A 22,588-nucleotide genomic window follows, 5' to 3' on the forward strand; every position below is an offset into this window, starting at 1 on the left:
TTCTTACCGAAAAACAAATAAACTGTCGTTAGTATAATTAAAATAAGATAAAATAAAATTATCATCATCTCTTGTTTCAAATGGGCACTTTTGGTCAATTACGTTAAAAAACATTAATTTAATTCATGTCTGTGAGAACGAAAATACAAATAATTATACAACCCTGAATCGTGCTTGTGTTCATGGTGACATCGCTGCGCTTCTATCGTCCATAAGAAATACATGGCCCTATCTCCACAATGTTTCTTAACTTGGAATGCTCTATAGCAGTCAACAATATTAAATTTGTAAAAAAGCTTCCAATAATGGAACATTCAGAGATAAAGTTGTATAAACAATTAATTGAAACTAGGTACAGTTTACAAATTAACAAACTTAGCACAGCAAAAAAACATGTGATAATAATATATGTATATATGTATATATAAAGAACTAATTTATGTAGGAACATAATATCAGCTTGGGTTTGCCTCAGATACTTAAATAGGTAATAAATTTATTTTGGACTCTCTCAGGATTGGAAATATGTATTTGATATTTAGGTGACCACACCACAGAGAAGTGTGAAGAAGAGATCGAACCACATTCAAGAAGAGATCGAACGAAGGAAATATAAATCCATCTAATAACCTTTTAATTTTAAATGTCTGATTATTCACATACTCATAATTAGAGCTGAAATTCAGTCTAGAATCTAATTAAACACCTAGATCTCTTACATTTGATACACATTTAAGAAGTGGTTTATCAGCCAAGTTGTAATTATAAGATATGATATATATTATATATATAAGTAATTCTTCTAGAGAATCTTATGAAATGGCACTTCTACATTAATGATCATTTGGTTCAGCTTGCACCACTCCAAACATTTTCGCGATAAATTTGAATTTCTTCACAATCTGAGTCAGATTCAACAATTCTATAAATTTAGATCATAGCAAATAATAGGAACTGTGAGATGGCTAATTGAGATTTAATGTCATTGATGAATATTAAAAAGATAAGGCTCTCTACAGCCTATGTCTGTTGGGAGTTTCCTCTCCAAAACATTAGAAGTGTATGTGTAAAAAATAAAAGTTATTACACATAAGGAAAAATACAACAATAAATAAACATATTTAGGTAATTAAATTAGTTTTAGCACAGTTACAACATAACATAGTCAGTTCATGTTCTATACAGTTGGTAGGTCTCGAACAATAACTGAATTTTATGTATATTGAAAACATTAGCCATGAAAAGGGATTTTTTAATCTTATTTTATAAGACGAGATTTAATAGATTATATATTATCGCGAGAACTTGTTAAAAGCACTAATACTTACTTCAACCCCCCTATAGAACATCTGTAGGTTAGAACCATATGTTCCATAAAACCTACCGAGATACCTTAAAACTTCTCCTAGTCTTAATGTACGGGGCAGATCCACATCTACTTCATTTTCTAGTAAATTATCCTTTCTAAAGCGAATTCTAATTTTATCCATATTGCTACTTCTTCTTTCGACAATCTGAAAATATGATACATGTTATATGTTACATTTGAAATTCGCTACATTTGCAATTTACAAATGTTAACCGAATTATTTTATAATTTTATAAGTACCTATACATATTTAGCGGCATAATTTTTGTATACTGCTGTGAAGTTAGCAGCGGTAGGGTTTCAGTAATGTTTTTTCTTCTAGCACTATTATTTCGCTGGCCCAAAAAGTTGTTTTCAGGGAAGTGAAAACTTCTATAGTAAAATGGTATCTATTTTATTATTTTATAAAAAAATTGAAATTATTTTTATACAAAGTTGAAATTTTTCAAACGGATTAAAATTTAAAACCGTTTTCGCTTTTATCGGCCATCATCAATGAAAATATAAGAAATTGAAAAAGTTTAATACACTTTAGATTACATAGGTATTAAATGTATTAAAAATTGTTAAAGTTATATGTTGGATTATGGAACTCCGTGTATATGTTAGATTGTGGAAACTGTTTTGGTTTTGTGAATTTTCGGTGAATTTCGGCGAATTCTAGTATCATGACCATAGACGTAATATCAATTACGTATAATGATCAATTTTAGGTGTAAACTACGCTGTCACAGAATAATAAACAATCAGAATGCTCACTCTGCTTGTCAAGATAAGTACGCGCATCTCGTTCGCGCAGACGGAATCAGCCATGTTTTAAACGGAACCAGTGCTGTTCAGTGAAATTTTATCTGCTGTGCATAAAAACATTAACCCGGTTTAATTTATTTACGGCAACCATAGACATAATATGCACTATTTTATTCGTACTTTTAGTTCAAGAATAGATTAAATTATTTTAAATTTACCAAATTATTAATCTCTAAAAATTTACATTACGGTTCTGTCGTAGCTTAACACAAATTTCTCAATCCGAGTCTGTTTCCGTTTAAAATATGGCGATCGCGTGCTGACACACTTGTGGGCATTATGATTGTTATTTATTCTGTGACGCTGTAGACGCCAAATGTACTAGAAGAGTCAAATGTACAAGAGTGTAAGCCATGGTACAATGAACACAAGGTATGATTCATAATATTCCAAAATCGGTTCGCGTCGCGCATCACGTAGTCAAGACCGCTTCTTCACGCAACATTTGAATGTAGTTGTGTAGGAAAGACTTTTATTTTGAAGCGTTTTTATATAATTTGGCTAATTTAATTATAGTAATTATAAAGAGATGATAAAATTATGTTATTATAATATTTAATCATAAATAAAATTGTGAAGTTTCTTTAAATTTATTAATTTTTGGTACAGTTATTTTGTTAACATAGATATCCTTTATAAAATAAGTTTTAATTATCTTTTATTACACGTAGGTACAGGTTAATCAACTTATACTCCAGAGTTTGATATTTCAGATGTTTAAAAAGATACAAAAAAGTGGTAATTAAGGTACAAAAAATGTGTACGTATATACTGAACTAAACACGAAATCAAAATAAATAATGATAAAGTCAACTTTATTTAGATCGGATGAGCTAGCTGGCCATCGAATATGAGTGTAGTAGTGAGGTCACACAATATTGCAAAATATTTTAAATGATATATTTTGTAATTTTCACGCATGAAATTATCTTGGTATTATTTAATAATGATAAAATTATATATTTTAATAATAATAACATGATTTAACAAAGAAAAATGTTTTTTGTAAGATGCTAAATTGATTTCCTCCGAAACAGATCTTATTGCAAATTGCATAGCAGGCTGAGGTTAGTTTCTTGCTTAACAAATCGATATGAAAGAACCATTTAAGGTGAAAAATATAACAACAATTTGACAGTAATATGTTAAAAAGCTTTAAACTGATATATTCATATGAATTCTGGGTCTTCGTTAATATACAAAATGAAAGATATTATAATAGAGTTTTTTCTAGTTGCATAACTATGCACATCACTCAGTTTATCCAAATGTTTTTAAAAGCACCCATTTTTGCGATGGTTCATTAAGAATAAAAATGAATTAATGAAGAGCTGGATGAATTAGTGCAGAGCGCAGATATCGTTAGATTTGTAAAGTCACAAAGACTAAACTGGCTTGGCCACTTAAAAAGAATGCCAGAAAATCGAGCTGTACAAGTAATCCAGAGATTAAAACCCCAAGCAAATAGGACAAGAGGTAGGTCCAATAAAAGAGGATATAGAGGAAGATCTTCAAACCAAAAACATCAGGCAGTGGTGAAGCAAAGTATTCAACATTTTACCCATCAAATTTTTTAAGCCCTTGCAAAGTGGATATTTGTATAAACAGACATATGTAAGCATATATCTAAATTATTTTTCTATTAATTGAGTTACTTTAAAATATATTTATTATTTCATAACTTGCTATTTAGCGTCGCCACTATTGATAACCAATATTATTGTCAAACTTTTGTTTTTATACAATCCTTCTGTCTTGCCGGTGTAAAGTCGTTTGAAGTCGATATTTATTGTGTTTTGCGTTTGCACTAATTTGTGCCTTATTTTCATATTATTAGATTGTTTGGTAAGTAAATTTTGCATATAATAATCGGTGGGTTATAGTAATGTGTATATTTTTTATTTTGCGAAATTAAAAAAAATAAATCTAAAATACCATATTGAATTATAAATCAGATTTTTCTTTATTCTAATCTATTTTGTTTTTATTTCAGTAAAACTGATTGGAAATGCATTTACCTGTACAAAAAGAGTGCGTATATTATTAGTACATGTATGAAAACAAAAATAAATATTTCGCCTGAACCCCCAGGAAAAGTAAAGGTTTTACGGTACTGAAAATATTTTTTATTCAATTATAACCAAAACAAAACATTTAAAAAAAATTCGATCATTTCTTGATCATAATTTCAAAATTAATGTGTACGTTAAGCTGTAATAATGGGTTCGAGCGGTCTTGATACGTCACACGCCTAGGCCAGCTGTCAAATGTCATACGCATTATCATACCTTGTATTCATTGTACCATGCGTGTAAGGCAATAAAAAGAGAAAGAAGAAGACTACGCTGTCATTTGTCAAGTATTATTTTTGTTTATTTGTAATTGTAAAGCTCCAACAAATAAGCAACTTAGTTTATAATGTAACAATGCTATTTCACAAAATGTGTTTAAATAAATTAAAATTTTCTCATATGTTCTTTATAAATAGTGTAATTGTATTTTTTGCAGTATCTGTAACTATTTTTAATTACATTTATTTAACCTCAAATATGATTATTGATGAAGAATTTCATCTGCCTTTAGGAAAATTATATTGCAACTTTGATTTTTTTGTGGTAAGATTCGTCTAAATTATAATAAAAATTTCATAAAACTAAAAACAATTCCCAAAGGAGAAATCAACATTGGCTGTCAATAAAAATAAAAAAATTTTGTAAAATAATTAGGGAAATTCTTAACTATTTTAAATATCATGTAGATTTTGTTTACACAGAATATTAAAATTTTTAGTGGGATCCTAAAGTAACTACCTTGCCGGGCTTATACATAGTAAGTTCAATGATTATGGGTCCACTCAGTTTATGTACAACATATTGGTTACGATTTGTATCTTTGGTGTTTTCCATTATCAACATACTGCTCTTTTACTTCCTTTTTGATATATATGATAAGGTAAGTAATTGTTAATTTAAGATGTTAGTAACATATTGAATTCCTGAACAAAAAAATAACTAAATCACATTCTTTAAAAACATTAAGATCTACTTGATACACAGCTTAAATTAGTTCTTTGAGTTTATTCCATATTTATAAAGAATTTTTGATATGAAAAAGAAAAGAATGAAGAAAATTAACATTTTTTAACACTTGGCTGTGAATAATGGAATATATCTAATATATCCTTTTTTTATTTGATATAATAATATAAATATATATATATTATATATATATATATATATATATATATATATATATATATATATATATATATATATATATATATATATATATATATTATATCAAGGATCACTCGATGAGTGGTGGGTTTTTCAGTCAAAAGGTGGAGAAAAAAAGATAAAGAAGGTACTTCATCTATTTATTCTAGGATATTTCGCTTTCTATAGATATAGATAGTGAGCGAAACATCTTCGAATAAATAGATGAAGTAGCCACCTTCTTTGTCATTTTTTCTTCACCTTTTGACCAAAAAACCCACCACTCTTCCAGTGATCCTTAATTTAATCAATATGGATATTTTCAAAATTCGCCTAAAACATTTTGTGTAAAACTCTATTATTATATTTATGATTTTAGCATGAATGGGGTAATATTTTTTCATCTCTAACATTAGCTTTACTTCCTCCATTGTATTTCTTCAGCCATGTTTACTATACTGATGTGGTATCTTTGACAATGGTTTTGTTAATGATGGTGGCAAGTGAAAAAAAATGTCATTATATGGGAGCTATATTTGGTAAGTGCATTTGTTGTTTATTATCTTCTCATGTACAAAAAAAAATGCTATAAGTAATTACATCAATAGTCATGCTCAGAAACATAATTTAAAAAGTTAAGGTTAAGATAACTATCAATATATTCAGAGTTCAGAAGCTGAGAAGTTTTCATCCCCAATAGCTAATAGCAAACATCCTAAATATCACTACCCTGTGATTTAACAGCTGTGATTAGAAAATATCACAACCAGTGAATAACAACATAATATACTGTGACTGTAATTTAAGTTTCATTCCCTCTTCTATGTCTGTAGCTCTTGATCGCCAAAAGGTGATATTTTAAGTTCTCGTTTCAGTCACAAAGTTGTGAAATAAGAGAAACAGGGAAAAACAAGGAACAAGATAGTATTGTGAAGTCTCTTTCTAATGAGGAATGCAAAGGCAAAGATAATATTATATCATCTTTGGAGGAATATGAACATCACTAGTTTAGTGTAATATTAGTATGAAAACAGATATTATTTGAAGAAAATGAAAAGGTTATTTAGAGTTTACATTTATTGAATTTGTGTAACTCATTGTATTTGTATCAATATTCAATAATTTTTAATTTCATACATTTTAAAAATGCCACCAGTGTCAAAAATAAAAAAAGAAAAATGAGTAGTTTATGGAACTTTTTTATAGAAGTGGATGATAAAGCAATACATGCAATATTTGTAAGGCAAAGTTGTCTTATAAAACGAGCACATCTAATTTAAAAAAAAACACATGCAAGGAAAACATTCGACCGGATCAGATATACCAAAATAATAACACATGTAGAATTTTATGATGGTCCATAATGGCAACACTTGTTATTCAGAGTTTAACATACAACTATTTTGTTGCTCTGTTAAATCAGTCACTGGTAAAAATCACAATGAATAAAAAATCATGATCACAGTTATATCTGTGATTGCAGAATCACAGTTTAACTTACCACTATGAAGGACTATATGACAGGTGTAAGTAAATATCACTGGATCACAAGAGAACATGGCATAGGGGCTGTAGCTATGTCATTAACTGTACATTTGTTGATTTAATTTGACCCCCACCCACACATAAAGTTGTGACAACACAAACAGGAATGTATATCACAGTTGTCTAAGCAATTCCCCAGAGAGCTAGCCAACTCTGGGGGATTGTAGCCATGGTTGCTTTTGGTTTCTGCTGACAGAGGTTCCTAGGAAATAGCTCCCTTATCACTGTATAAGAGCTTATACAAAACTTATGTCCCTATGGTTTATGGTGAATGAAATATGTACAAGTCAATTGACTGCATTACAACCAGTTTAAAGTAGACAGTATCTTTTATTTTCTACCAAACAAATGCTGTGAAATTCTTTTAGTAGGTACTAGATAACAATAAACTGTGGTGATTTCCTGAATCTATTATTTATATTAAATAAACAGCTGTTTTTATTCATTTCTAGGCATGGCTGCTATAATTTGCCGCCAAACCAATATTATTTGGCTTATACTTATATCTGGGAAATATGCTTTAACAGAAATATACAATTGTTGTTCAGATAAGGAAACTTCAAGGAGAGGAATACCTGCAATTGTAAGTTTATTCTTAAATTTATCTTTAACTTAAAAACCACTAGAATTCTACAGTTTGACTATTTTCATTTATTTTATTAATACATAAATTAGTTTAAATAAGCACCCTCAAGGAACATTACAACAAATTAATTAATTATATGCAAAAGTGACTGAAGCATTAATAAAAGCCAGGACATATTCCCTATTGAATATTAAAATATAAAAATTTCACGTAAATTGGCTCTTTTGTTCTCAATAATTTACATAATACTATATAATATATTCATAACAATCACATGCAAGAGATCACTGATAGGAACTAAATCCTTCAAAACTTTTTATGGAAACATATCCATGGCACTCTATGCCAGCAACCATAAACAAAATATTAGTTCATGATAAACAGTTCCAAAATACAATATTAAAATTGAATATTTCTGAGAGGACACATTTAATGGAAGTAACAAATGTAATTGATAATATCATGCTGGGAAAACTAGTAGGAGAGAAAACTTGATAGGGAACATATTCCATATAGCAATAGTATAAATTTGGAAAACAGAATAAGAAAACACAAAATTACTTCTCATTAAAGAAATAAATTTAAGTTCTCTATGAATCTTCAGCATACAATTCTAAGCAGATATTTGAAGAAGAAAATTTAGAAGAAATTGTGCCTGAATTAAAATTCTGAAATGTAAAATATAATAAAAACATTATTTTCAGCCATTTTATTAATTTTTGTCAAATAATCAAACCATGTTAACATTTTTGTTAACAGTAAGGATTAAGATTATTAATGTTTTTCAGTTCTTTATTCTGCAAAGAAAGTTTATTAAAAATAAAGTAAATGTTGTAGCCCATTATTAATTATTGTAATATTTTCAGGAATTTATAACCTTTCTGACTGAAATAATCAAGAACCCATTGAATAAATTGCATAAAATGACTACCACATTTTGGTGTAATGCAATGTGGTATATTGCGATAATGTTAATATTTTTAGGATTTTTGATCTACAACGGAGGTATAGTTGTGGGAGATAAGACTGCTCACGTATCTACAATACATATTCCACAACTGTTCTATTTTTCTTTGTTCTGTCTGATTTTCTCTTGGCCTCACTTTGTTGGGGAAGTTTCAAGCTTTCTCGCATTTACTAGGAAACACAAAATAAGTATTTTTGCAGTTACATTACTAGGATTTTTAATTGTTATGTTTAATACCCAAGTGCATCCCTATTTACTGGCAGATAATAGACATTACATGTTTTATATTTGGAACAGATTTTATCAAAAGTATGTATTGTTTAAATATGTCATTGTACCAGTTTACATATTTGCTTGGTATGTTATTATCAAATTGCTTTATGACAAAGATGATATAACATTTTTATTCTTTTACTTGGTTTGTACAACGATAGTATTAGTTACTCAGAAATTGATAGAAGTTCGCTACTTTCTTATACCATACATACTTTTCAGACTGAGATTAAAAAGCAATGCCAATAATGCATTTAATTTAGTTTTAGAATTTGTAACTTATTTGTTAATTAATCGTTTAACTTTACAATTGTTCTTTACCAAAGTTATTACTTGGAATGATTATTCTGAGTTTCAAAGAATAATCTGGTAGGTGTAGGAAAGAAGACAGTCCCAGAGTTTTTATATTTAGTAGTTAGGAGTATTTATTAATGCTATGTTATGACAAATGCAACACTGAGATATTTTTTATAAACCAGTAAGTATACTAGTCCAGTCTAGATATGAAACAATGATAGATTTCACTGGAAAATTTATTAAAGGTACCTGATAGGTCTTAAGTCATAAGGGGATATTGGTAATGAAAAATACATATTGGGGTACTATGAAATTGGCCCAATAATTACATTTTTGGATGTTGGTCTTTGTTTATATAGCATAGGTATTAAGTTAGTGTGCCTCATCCATATAAAAAAATAATTACATAAGAGAGAATTGTATATAAAAGAATAAATGGAAATATGGTTCAATAATGGCACACTATTCATTCACATTCATATATTTCATAGTTGACAAACTATAGGAATCAATAAAAAGTGGAAAACTTAGGTTAAGATAACATCATTAAAAATAACGAAGACAAACCCTTAAGAGTAAAACTTAATTTGATATCAGGTTAAAGATTAAAAACCAAAGGGAAGACATGACAAAGGTGAAAAAACATGCGAAATATAGAAACAAAGGAGAAATAGTGACCATAGTACTCCTTGACCAGTGGTTCTGTTTAAAAATAAAGTATTGGAAGATGTAATTATGTAATATAAATATTGTCCATACTCATAGTGACTTTTTAATCAAAAACTCTCGGGACTGATCTTTTTACTGTGTCATGTTTTGTGATATTTGTTATATGATAAAAATATTTAATAGCATGTGTAACATTCCAAAATTGCACGTTATTTTAAATAATAGATTCATTGTTAATCTAATTCTTTCAAAAGATGTATTAATTTTAAGCAATAATTACTATTTTGTAAGAAGACTGTACTATTACTATACTATTGACTGTCAATAAAAAATTTAAATAAATAGTTTTTTCTTTATGCAATAAGTGTAAAATTTGGAAAACATACTCAGTACAATATAATGCATCATGTCTTGTGTTCCTATGGTAAAATGACAGAAAATTTCATTTAACATGCAGCCACAGTACAACACATAAAATGTAACCTCTCAAGTAGAGTAGATCTGTTGGTTTTGTTTTTCCAGTCAGAATCATCTTATTGCTTTTAAAAAAAGTCCAACATCAAGTAGGCAACCCATTATACTTGATGATAAATTATAAAGATTTGAAAATTTTTACATGTGTTAAAATTACACCATGTAATTAGTGTACATAGATGATACACCATAAGGCTTATTAGCCACTATATGTCACAGAAATAAACCACAATTATTTATACCACGATTTAACCATTCTCTACATAGAAATTTATTTGCAAATAGAAACAATGGACATACATACTGAAATAATGGAAAAATATGTCCATTCCACAAATGAAGAAAAAGATCAGTTAGAAGAAATTTTACAAGAAAAACTATAAAACAGTCAGAAAGAAATTATATTGATCGGATATCTTAACTCAAGAAATGGAAGGAAAATAGTAGGCCATATGGAGAAAATGCCTTGAATGGTAATGGTACGAGACATATTGACATAATATGTGACCAGTATTCGTCGAGAATATACAATGGTTTCTATAAACAAACTTAGACTATGTAATTGTTAAACAAGAGTCAATGATCAAGGAAAAGAGACTAGTGGAATTGGATGAGATGAAAAATATACAATACAATAGTCCCCTAAAATCAATGAGTCAATCACTTTTTTTTATAAATTGAGATGCATTTAAATATTTAGCATCAAAAACGAAAGATATACAAGGAATAACAAATGAATATGCCATTGGAGGGGAAAATGACAACAAAGATCGAAAACCAAACAAAATATCCAAGAAAAGCGGCTGACCACAGGAGATAAAAAATACAGAAAGAAAAGTTATGAAACAAAAAAAGAAATAAAGAGCAGAAAATACCAATTTGCAAAAAAATGCAAAGATGTGGATAGCTTAAAGAGAAGCTCAAATGTAGGTGTATTTATTTCTGATACAATGCGTTATTTCTGCTTACGTTGATTTTTGATACTGATAAATAACAATACACTACTTAAAACTGATATATTGGTTTTATTAAAATGATTTCACTGCTTACATTGATTTACATTTACTGTCCATTTATTTCTATATGAATGAATGTCAGATTTCGCCTTGCTTGTTATGTGCTATACACTCATTGTTCTAATACTTCTGTTATTTAAATTTATTTCTGCAACAGTAGGGAGGCACGGAAATCATTGAGGAACTTCAGACAGAATGCTAATGAAATGGTAAAGATAAAATCAATACAAATGGATGAATGAGAATGAGACAGACCTACATGCCGCTTTGACCTTAATAAAAAAAAACAAATATTTAACAAATACTTATTTCGTGGAATAATACATAAATGCCATAAAATCACTTTACGAAGATAATACTCAGAAACATTCAAAATTGATAAAAGACTTCAACAAGTATGCTGACCATCACCAACCATATTTAAGTTTCATATACATGATCAATAGAGAGATACAATCATACACAAGTAGAAACAAGATATATATAGAATGGAACAAATTTTGATGTTGGAACAGGCAAAAATGTATAATCCCTGAACATCTTATAAATTTAGTTACCTTTAAACCATTAAAAAAAAATCACTAGGTTTTTGTAATCTGTTGAAAACCTATAAAACTGTATGAATTAAACAGTTTAAAACTGGATGGATAGTTTAAATGATTTTTTTAAATGTTGGCATGTGCTATATAACTAATTTATTGGTGGGCCAATACTGAAATTAATGTTTTTGTTGTATATACCTAGCTGTAGTATGGGCTAGCATATATTTATTCAAGATTCAAAATCCAACAAATTGATAACATAGTATAAAAAAGAAATTTGTGGTTAAACTGTGTTGATAATGTCAAGTGTTTGACAATGTCAAGTGTTATGTCATAAATGTCATATCATTCGGTAAAAAATAGTAACTATAAAAATGTCTATGATAAAAATGGTCTAAAATTGTATTCATAAACTCTTAAATGAAATAATTATTAGGATATTATGTTTATAAGGACTCCTATATAGGAGCATAGTCACTTCATGACACCGATGTTTGCAAAGAAATTATTTAAAATGGTATAATACTGGCATTTATATAAATAAAAATTATATTAAAACCTCAGAACAAGAAAAACCAAATGCAATTAGTCAAAAATACAAAACACAGAGACTCGAAGGAAATAAAATTTGAATTCTAGACAGCACCAAAAGACCAAAAGCATAAAGATTGAAGTACCAGAGTAATAAAGAAGATAATTAGTAGGAAGACCAAACTTAAATAAGTACAGGAAAAAGTGAAAAAATATTAACGTCAAATTCATAAGGTTTGGATGAACTCGAATAGTTTGTTTCTAAGATATCATTTTTGGCGTCGAATTACGGACGGAGAAATAATGTTTGATTTATACTGAGAACTACACATATAATAATATAAATTATAATATCTCGTAAATTCCACTAATTCCGGTGAAAAAAACAGAATATATAATATAATTTACCGGAGGCCACTCGAACGGATAACCACTATTTTGTGTAAACTAATCAGTACCTTAAACTATTTCGTTATATTAAGCTATTTCTAGTATAATCTAGTAAAATCAAATATACTGTTTTAGAAATATACTTTTGGCGCGTCTTTTCAAGACGTTCGTTAGCCGGCAAACAAATATCTTGTAAAATTCTAATATTCGAAAGATTTTATTAAATTATATATATTTATATGAACGAATTATTGTTCATCTTTCTACTATTTCTAGTAAAGTCTAATACACTGTTTCAGAGATATATTTTTTTGTCGGCAATTACGGACGCTAAATACAACGTTTGATTTACAACTAATACATGATTATTAAAAAGTTTACGCGTAAATTTCAGATCAAAATAAACAAGAACAGTAAATAATACCATTTACCTGTGTAATTAAAAATGAACACGATAATACTCTCACTACATTCTTTCGGCACTCATATCTGTCTGGAGGTCAAGCATAAACTGATATTTTCCGCGTTCCACCCGCAATCACAGTCACAAGTTATGATCCCACCAATTACCAGTTGCCAATCAGAGTCGTTTGTTTTAAAATAGCCGTTTAGCTAGTTTAGGAATGGAGATCCAGCAATTTTTTGAGATATGTTAAATGGCAATGAAAGGGAGGATATAAATAGGTATTATTGGAACATGTAAAAAATATGTCTTTTAGAGACATATTTTTGGGTGTTATTGGAATGTGCAGCTTATGAAACTATAATTAATTAATATGAGAAAACATTAGTGTTTTTTTTTTATTTTGGATAGATTTAAGAGCATTTGTAATATAGATCTAACAATACTATGCCTATTATTAAATTAGGCTTTGTATAGAATATGGGTTCTAAAATATGTAGAATTCAATATTCTAAAAAGAGTTTATGTAATCTTTAAATCAAATCAAGAATTATTGTGAATGGGGGCAATATTTGTATGGGAAAGGTTATTTTTAATGCATTATTCAGAAAAATGTTAAATTTTAAGTTTAAATATTACAAGGGGCCATATTAGGAGAAACAAGATAAGCAGTTGGAGTTTTAGTCAGGAATGTTTAATCTTTATAATATAGAAGTTTCTTCTACCCATCATATGAACTTCAAAATGTATAAAATACCAGGATTTTGAAGGTATAAAATACTCAGACTTCCACAGAACATAATGCTTTATACAATTGTATAAAAGTTATTCAAGAAACTGTCTCAAATTATAAAACCAACAAATAATTTAAATAATTTTAAAATTGCTGGACACACTTTATTATTCAGATTATGAGATATACAGTCTAACACAAAAAATTATTAAAAAACTACTTATTCAAGGGGTGAAGTACCAGTGAACTGAAAAAACTTAATATTGGCATTTTTAAAACTCAACACAAATCCAAAATTACCTGCATACACCAGATCAATAGGACTAGGATCATACTGGAAAATTAATGTGAGTCCACGTATAATCTCAAATATCATTGTAAAAATGCAAAAGAGTGTAGTTTCACAAAACAAAACATGCATGACATTTACTTCTAGAAAATATTTGAAAACAAGAAGAAGAATATGGCTCCATGATGGTTGTGCAGAACAGTTTTCATGCATTGTCCGTAATTTCCTGTATTTATTTTCAAATTAGCGAGTCAGAATAGGATTCACTTGATTATTATTTTGTAGAAACTGAAGCAACCGTTAATAGCACAGAGTATGTTGTTCTGAAGCTATTTTTTGTGGCATCTTAATGCAATTTACTATTTTTATTAAACTGCTATTACACTTATTGGCTATATTGATATAACAGAGCTGAAGAACTATAGACCTATTAGTTTGTTATCTCACGTTTATAAGTTGGTTATGAAGATAATAACTAATAGGTTGACATCAAAACTAGACTTCTATTAACCTTGCGAGCAAGCAGGACTTAGAGCTGGATACGGAACAAATGATCATTTGCAAACCATTAAGTCGTTGATTGAAAAAACCATTAAATATACTAGACCCCTGATACTTGTCTTTGTCGACTTTGAAAAAGCATTTAATACGGTAAATCAAAGTGAAATGCTCCAAGCTCTAACACAATGTAGAATAGATCATCGATACATATCCCTCATCAGATACATCTATCAGCATGCTACAGCCTGTGTAAGACTTAATGAAGATACTGGGACCTTTAGTATTGAAAGAGGCGTTCGGCAAAGAGACAACATGTCTTAAATTATTTACAACTTTGCTAGAATACGCTTGTAAAACAATAGATTGGAACGAAAAGGGCATCAATGTAGATTGAAAATTATTAAATAACCTTAAATTTGCAGATAATATCGTTAGACAGCTTTAATCAGGCACAGATAATGCTCCAAGAACTCCATACTGCCACAAAAAATAAATTTTTCAAAAACACAATTTATGACAAATTTAGTCCACAACAAAAACATATCAGTAGAAGACAAATATATTGAGCCAGTTGACTCCTATAAATACTTGGGCCATGAGATCAGAATAAGTCGAGACAACTAAACAATCGATCTGAAAAGAAGAATAAACCTCGCTTGGGCTGCATTTGGAAGGATGAAGGATATTTTTAGGTCTAAGATTCCAATGTGTGTGAAAAGAAAAGTATTTAATCAGTGTATTTTGCCAGTGATAACCTACGGCGCAGAAACCCTAACACTCACAAGAACAACAGCGAGTAAACTACAAGTTGTGGAAAGGGCAATGGAGAGAATAATGTTAGGGATTTCTCTACGTGATAGAATACCCAATGCTACTATACGCAAAAGATCAGGAGTAGCAGACGTTATTAAAAGGATAACAACACTAAAGTGGAACTGGGCAGGTCATGTAGCAAGATCAGTTGATGACCGGTGGACAAAAAGAATTTTGGAATGGAGACCCCGAATACAAGCTAACAGAAATAGAGGTCGACCCCCAACGAGATGGACAGATGACATAAAAAGAGGGACTACAAATTGGATTTAGATAAGGCTTACAAAGAAATACTTATGATCCAAATAAATAACCGTATACAAAAAGTGTTGTATTTTTTTGACCATCAGTATACTTACAGTCTTGGAAGGACAACGTGGAGAAAAAACGATCAACAAACATTAGATATGCGCATCGTTTAATTCCTTAAGTCCGTGTCACACGGTAAAATATTTGATCAAATTAGTTTGACCAAACCAAAAAACTGACAGCATATGATGTCTCCTGAATTTGATCAAATCCTCTAAAAATAGAGGATCTTCTATTTTTAAAGTCAGTTTCATCAAACTTTAATTTTGATTGGTCGAAAAATACATAAAGACGAATGTCAATTCCTCAATAACATGAGGAAATTCATTTTCCTTTTTTTCTTTGGTTGAGAGTGTATGGTTTGTTTGTCTTCCTATTTTGTCATAATAGAAAAATAATACTTTAAAATATCTTGGAGCCAAGAACAAGTTTTACATAATTTATTTATATCAAGAAAGAAGCTGTTTATAGAATGTGAAGCATCCACATCATTATAAAAAATTCTTTAAGCCTTTTTATTTTCATTGTGGATAAGAAAAATTTGAATCTTAAATAAAGCACAAGTAACTAATAAATAAGCAAAAAAGACAATTAATTTCAGTAACTTACGTCAGTTTGATGAAATTTGAATGACCGCGTTAGACCGAGTCTTCGAGTTACTAGATTATGCTCCAATAACAGACTGGGTATAAATAAATCAAAAACAAAGCTACTTGTGCTTATTAAAGACGTTGACCTTATTCAACTAACTGTCAACAATACGCCGATTGTAAATATCAGCAGGTGAAGAAAGATATCGGGAAATTGTCATTTACCAATGCCTAAATATGGGCTATAAGAAGAAGGAATGATCGAAGGAATAGAAAACAGAAATGTGGAAAAAAAGAAAGTCAAGCGAAAGTAAATTAGACCCTAGAAAATCAAGCCAAGAACTTCAGGAAGAACACACTCTACGACAACATGTTACGTAAGATGAAAAAAAAAACAATCATACCGTAATAGTAATAAACTACTGGCAAAAAAGATACTATTGGACAAAAAATATAGTCCTCAAATAGAGGTCATTTATTTATACAATTCGAGAATCTTGTTTTATTGGAGTAAGCGATAACAATAGCTTTACTGCAGCTTAAATAAACTCAGGATCGAACAGTTAACATTTGTGAGTTATTGCATAAGCCATAAAATAGATTAAAAAACTTATTGAGGCTATATGGTCGAGGCGATATCGGTTTAAAATAATCATTTTTGGGTGTGAAACATATAAACGCAGTTTTTTGCCAAATCGCTCAAAAATATCACTACAAATGATAATTTCACTATGAGCGAGTTGTAAAATGTGGGATTACCTTTTTATTAAACGAAATATAAAAAAAATCTATATTTTTCCTTTTTTTTCCGCATATATCTATAGAACATTTTCGAAGAATTTTGTATTAGAAAATTTTCTAATTGAATTTTACGTTTCAAACCTTAAAAATTATTATTATGAAAAAAACACTAAATAATAAAAAAAAAACAGTTAAAAAGGTTTTTTTGTGAGTTTATTTCCCATACTAAAATCAAACTTCATACAAACAAAACTTCATATTCCGAGAATAAAAATTTTTAATGTGCTTAAAAATCACACAAACTTTCATTAAAATCGACTTCATAGTTTTTGCAAATAAATTTTTTTTAAATGAATAATTTTGAAAATTATGCAGGACAAAAACTAAAACTTCTAAATACTTGAAATTTTTTTTATTCAATGCGAAGCGAAGAGCATTCAAGCTTTTAAAAACATTTGGAAAAATTAAAATCAGTCGATTAAAACATCATAGGGAATTTAAAAAAAAATTGTTTAAATTTTAGGCTCGTAAACAATTTGAATAACTTAATAAATTGTTGATGTTGTCTTCAAAATGGGTTTGAAAGCTTAAATGCGATTCTATTATATTAAAAATATAATACTTTTAAGTATTTAAAGTATACCTGCATAATTTTGAAAATTATTCATTTAAAAAAAATTCAGATTGCAAAATTATTTTGCAAAAACTACTAAGTCGATTTTAATGAAATTTTGTGTAATGACACATAATAAAAAGTTTTTTTCTCGGAATATGAATGTCCTAAGTTTGATTTTAGTATAGAAAATAAATTAACAAAAACTTCTTTTTTGATTATTTTTTTTGTGTTTTTTAGTAGGTTTTCATTATTTATAATTTTTAAGGTTTGAAACTAGCATTATCTTATTTATCTACTAAATAAACTAGCATTATAAATGTTTTATAAACTAGTTTTTAATTATAAAACTTTTATGTCCTTACAAAAATTGATCTAAAACCAATAGTTCTTAAGATACTTACCTATATAAGAAAAAAAGGGAAAAATATCGAATTTTTAAAATTTTTTCATATTTTGTTTAATAAAAAGTTAAACCCACATTTTACAACTATCACATCCTATCTCTGATAGGATGTGTTCAATACGAATTAAAATTAAGAAAAGGAATTGGAGTATAATCAATATTCATGCACCGTCAGAAGACAAGGACGACGAAATAAAAGATCTTTACTATGAACAGCTAAATGACGAATACGACCGCCTACCTAAACGTGATGTAAAAATAATAATGGGTGACTGTAATGCTAAAGTGGGAAAATAATCTCTGTACACTGCAGTAACTGGTAACTACAGTAAACACGAATTAACAAACGATAATTGTCAAAGACTTATTGGATTTGCCATGGAGAAAAACATGGTGGTGAGAAGCACACAACTAAAACGAAAAGAGATATACAAAGGTACGTGGGTCTCCCCAGATGGAAGGACGGTGAATCAAATAGATCATGTTATGATTGAAAGTAAATATATGAATATCGTTCAGAAGGTAAGAAGTATGAGAGGAGCTGAATAAAACGAAGAGAAAGTACAATATTGAAAAAAAGGAAGTAGAAATAAAAAATAAATATGAAGAAGAAATAAATAAAATTCTACAACAATGTGACCAAAATTTACAGAAAGATCAAGCCTGGGAACAAATTAAATCTGCCGTAGGAGAAGCTAGCGAGAAAATAGTTCAGTGCGACTCCAAGAGAAGTACAAACAAAGATTCATTTGACAAAGAGTGTCAGGCAAAGGAAAAGAAGATCAGACAACAAATATTAACAGATAACAGAGAGTGTAAAAAACAAGAATAAAGAATAATTCGAGGAAGATTGAAAGCTCTGTGTAGAAGGAAAAAGAGATACCACAATGAGTTGAAATTAAAAGAGATAGAAGAGAAGTTTAAAAACAAAGAGGTGAGGTCGTTCTATCAAGATGTTAAAAAGATGGGAAAAGGTTATCAAAGCCACTGTAGTTATATGAAAGGTAAAGACGGAAATTTAATTAACGATCCGGCAGAAATAATGACGGAATTGAAAAAACATTTTGAAGAATTATCAAATGGTGAGGTGGAGCACGAAGCAGTAGACAACTGGACGGTTGGAGTAGATGCGATAGTTGAAAGGCAGTCTACAGAGGAGGAGGTGGTGACAGCAATACAAGAAATGAAAAATAACAGAAATCCTGGTAAAAATGACATATGCATAGAAATGATCAAGTTTGGTGGAGAACAACTACAAAGAAAAATATACCAGCTACTAGTAAAATTATGGAAAAAGGAAATAATGCCATCGGAGTGGTATGAGGCCCGCATATGCCCTCTGCATAAAAAAGGAGACAAACTGAAGTGTGACAACTATAGAGGTATAACCTTACTAGACACGGTATACAAAATCTTGACAAGAATATTGAGAAATAAACTAAATTGCTATACGGAAACAATCCTACATGAATATCAGGCCGGCTTTAGAAAGGACAGATCTACTGTAGACCAAATCTTCTCATTAAAGGAGATACAAACGACTTGTTATGAAGGTAAAGTTCCCCTGCATGTTTTGTTTGTGGATTTTAGACAAGTATATGATAGAGTCAATAGAGTCAAAATGTATCGAGCAATGGAACATTTGGGTATACCAAAGAAACTGATCCGGCTAGTTAAAATGACACTAAATAACTCTACGTGTGAAATTGCTTGGCAGGGTCACATATCAGATCAATTTACGGTTGCAAAATGCTTGAGACAGGGAGATCCTTTATCCACTACATTATTCAACTTAGTGTTAGAAACTGTAATCAGAAAATGCAGCATGAAGGTGGAAGAAACGATCATGAAAAATGAGCACCAGTGCTTGGCATTTGCTGTCGATCTAACGATCCTAGCAAAAACCGAGAAAGAATTAAGAAGAGTTGTGAAGAAAATCATTGAAGAAGCACAGAAATTCGGATTGGAACTAAATGAAGACAAAACCAAATATATGATCATGGGAGGGACAGAAGGGAAAAAGAAGACGTTAGTGTGAGGTCTGTAAGTGGTAAAAGCTATAGTTTTAAAAGGGTGGACAAATTTGAATACCTGGGTGTAGTTTTCGATGAAAATAGAAAAGAGAAATGGGAGCTCGAAGCCAGAATAGCAAAAGGGAATAAAAAATTAGGTAGTTTAAGAGCCCTACTCAACTCAAAATACGTTTCTAGACAAGGTAAACTCAGAATATATAAAACAGTAATTCGACCCACAGTAACATATGCCGGTGAGACATGGACATTAAATAAGAAGGAAGAGATCTGGAAAGATGGGAAAGGAAAATATTGAGACGACAAAGAACCTACCATTACTAAGTTCGTCAAGTCACAAAGAATCAGATGGTTGGGACATGTGGAAAGAATGGCAGCAAACAGAATGCCTAAACTAGTAATAACCAGAAAACTAATCGGCCCCAAAGGAAGAGGTAGACCCAGAACGAAGTGGAGGAAGACCTTAAACACGTGAAGGTGAGGGACTGGAAAAAAAAAGCACAAAATAGAAGCGAATGGAGAAATATTGTCCACCAGGTCCTTCAGAGCAGTTAAGAATGTTGTATATACATATTTAAGTTAAAGTTTTGTTTAAAATAATTGTAATTAGTTAATATTAGGATTGTTTTAAAAAAAATGCCCTAGGCCTTAACGGCCTGTTGTGCGTAAAAAAAAAGATATTCATCTTAAAATGCCATATAAGGTGGTTTTTTTATAAAAACACGACGCCGCGGCGTCGAACCTTTAGGTAAAATCGTGCGTAAATTGTGTAAGGCCAAAATCGCAGATGGCAGTTGGTTGTTGGTCTCAAGTCGCTAAGCCACGTGTGTGTGGCTCTCTCTCCAAAATGCAGTGAACAGTGTATCAATTTCGCTATTTCGCGAGATATTCAAACCCCGGTATATAAATAAACAATTTTGTAAAACAAACACTCTTATTTCGTAATAGTTGTTGTGTAAAATATTCTCTTGTTATTAAATATGATATATTAATCGATTATCAATTACTGTTTGTTCTTATCTTAAGTATAACTTAATAAAACGAAACACATACTGAATCAACGCCTTGATGTCTACTAAGTTATATCGAAGTTTTCAGGTTTCAGTTTCAGGGTCCCAAAATATTTGGTACTGTCCCCCGGAGGTAAGGAATTCAATAAGCTTTCCTCAAACAATTTAGTGGAGATTGTGGCATAGTTTCCAACAAGCAACAATAAAAAAACAATGTGAAGAAAATAAAGAATTTCAGCTCTATAAAATAACAAGCATTATGAAATTTATTACTTCAATGCCAAACTGCTATTATGAATAAAAAACAGAACTGTACTGACTACTGAAAACCAAGACTCATTATTAAGAGAGGTGGATACAATCAACTACTCCAACCTATAAGAAAAATAATTGGAATGAAAAATCCATGGGACTTTTGAACGCTATCAATATCCAGTCATTTATTTAGACCCGCAGTGTGAAAAAACCTTGATGATTACAATTGTCAGAATAATGAAGACTAAGTAAAATGATTTTAGAGTAACAATTATATTATTTCAATATTTAAATATTTGAAGTATAATACTTATAATTGCTGGTGCAATTACGTGTAACAGGTTAATAGGATATTGATTTTATGACGTGTCACGAAAGACTTTTCCTGCTATTATGCTAATATGTTCGTCAATGCAGTGAGCAGATTGATGACATTGAAGATAAGTTTACCCACAACTGTTACTATTGTGGCAACCAACTGAAATATGTTAAAATAAAATCACAATATAACGGTTAGTAACAATTTATTAAGCTTATTAATAAAAAATACAATTTCGAGAAAAGATTTACGTCTAAACTTACACCATAACTTTAATAGAAAATATGCTAATAATTTCAACCTTTTAAACTTTTATTGACCTACATAACCACAACGGTTCCGTATAAAGTATTGTGTAATTATTTAACAATCAGCATACACTATTGATCGATAAAGGAGTTTTATATAGCGCATTTCCATTTTTCCATTATATATGAACAGGACAAAATATTTCATTCTCAATTTATAATTTAGCAAGCAATTCCATAGTTTCAAAATTGCAAAAATATAGACCAATTAAGTTAGTTGTTTACTCGACACAACTGTATAAACGGGTTTGATAATTGAAATATGTAGTATGAGATATTACAAAAAGACTCTCATCTAGGGATTCATCAGTTTTTTGGTGGAAATATTTTTAAAAAACAATCAAAACGTCAAACTCATTATTTTGCCCATAACTTAAAAATTTATCTATTTAGAGATTTGACGTTAACAGACAACTTTTTTAGAAAAAACTACACAAACAGATTAAATCAAATTAAATAAGATTAAAATAAATTACACAAGATTAAAATCGAATAATAAACAAAAAAGTTATTGCAAAATCTCTGTTTTTGAAGTTTGTTAATAACTTTTTTATTATTTATTAAAATTTGTTTAAATGTACCTG

General features: G+C 29.6%; 2 protein-coding genes across 2 annotated transcripts in view; one reads left to right on the top strand and one right to left on the bottom strand.

The window, feature by feature from the left end:
* Nucleotides 1-13,156, bottom strand: part of LOC140452481 (uncharacterized) — a 66,128-nt gene extending 52,972 nt beyond the window's left edge. The window contains exons 1-2 of the mRNA XM_072546771.1: nucleotides 13,116-13,156; nucleotides 1,329-1,514 (exon numbers count right to left, since the gene is read on the bottom strand). Of these exons, the coding sequence (XP_072402872.1) occupies nucleotides 1,329-1,490 (162 nt within the window). The 5' untranslated portion in view covers nucleotides 1,491-1,514; nucleotides 13,116-13,156. The remainder of the gene's footprint in view (nucleotides 1-1,328; nucleotides 1,515-13,115) is intronic.
* Alg10 (alpha-1,2-glucosyltransferase Alg10) lies at nucleotides 4,526-10,065 on the top strand. The gene is made up of 5 exons (XM_072546770.1): nucleotides 4,526-4,794; nucleotides 4,970-5,131; nucleotides 5,774-5,933; nucleotides 7,392-7,522; nucleotides 8,392-10,065. Exons 1-5 carry the CDS (start codon nucleotides 4,606-4,608, stop codon nucleotides 9,136-9,138), a joined length of 1,389 nt encoding a protein of 462 aa, XP_072402871.1. The 5' UTR covers nucleotides 4,526-4,605; the 3' UTR covers nucleotides 9,139-10,065.
* Nucleotides 13,157-22,588: the final 9,432 nt, after the last annotated feature.

This window comes from Diabrotica undecimpunctata, chromosome 10 (assembly GCF_040954645.1).
Source record: "Diabrotica undecimpunctata isolate CICGRU chromosome 10, icDiaUnde3, whole genome shotgun sequence".
NCBI classification, from domain to species: Eukaryota; Metazoa; Arthropoda; class Insecta; order Coleoptera; family Chrysomelidae; genus Diabrotica; species Diabrotica undecimpunctata.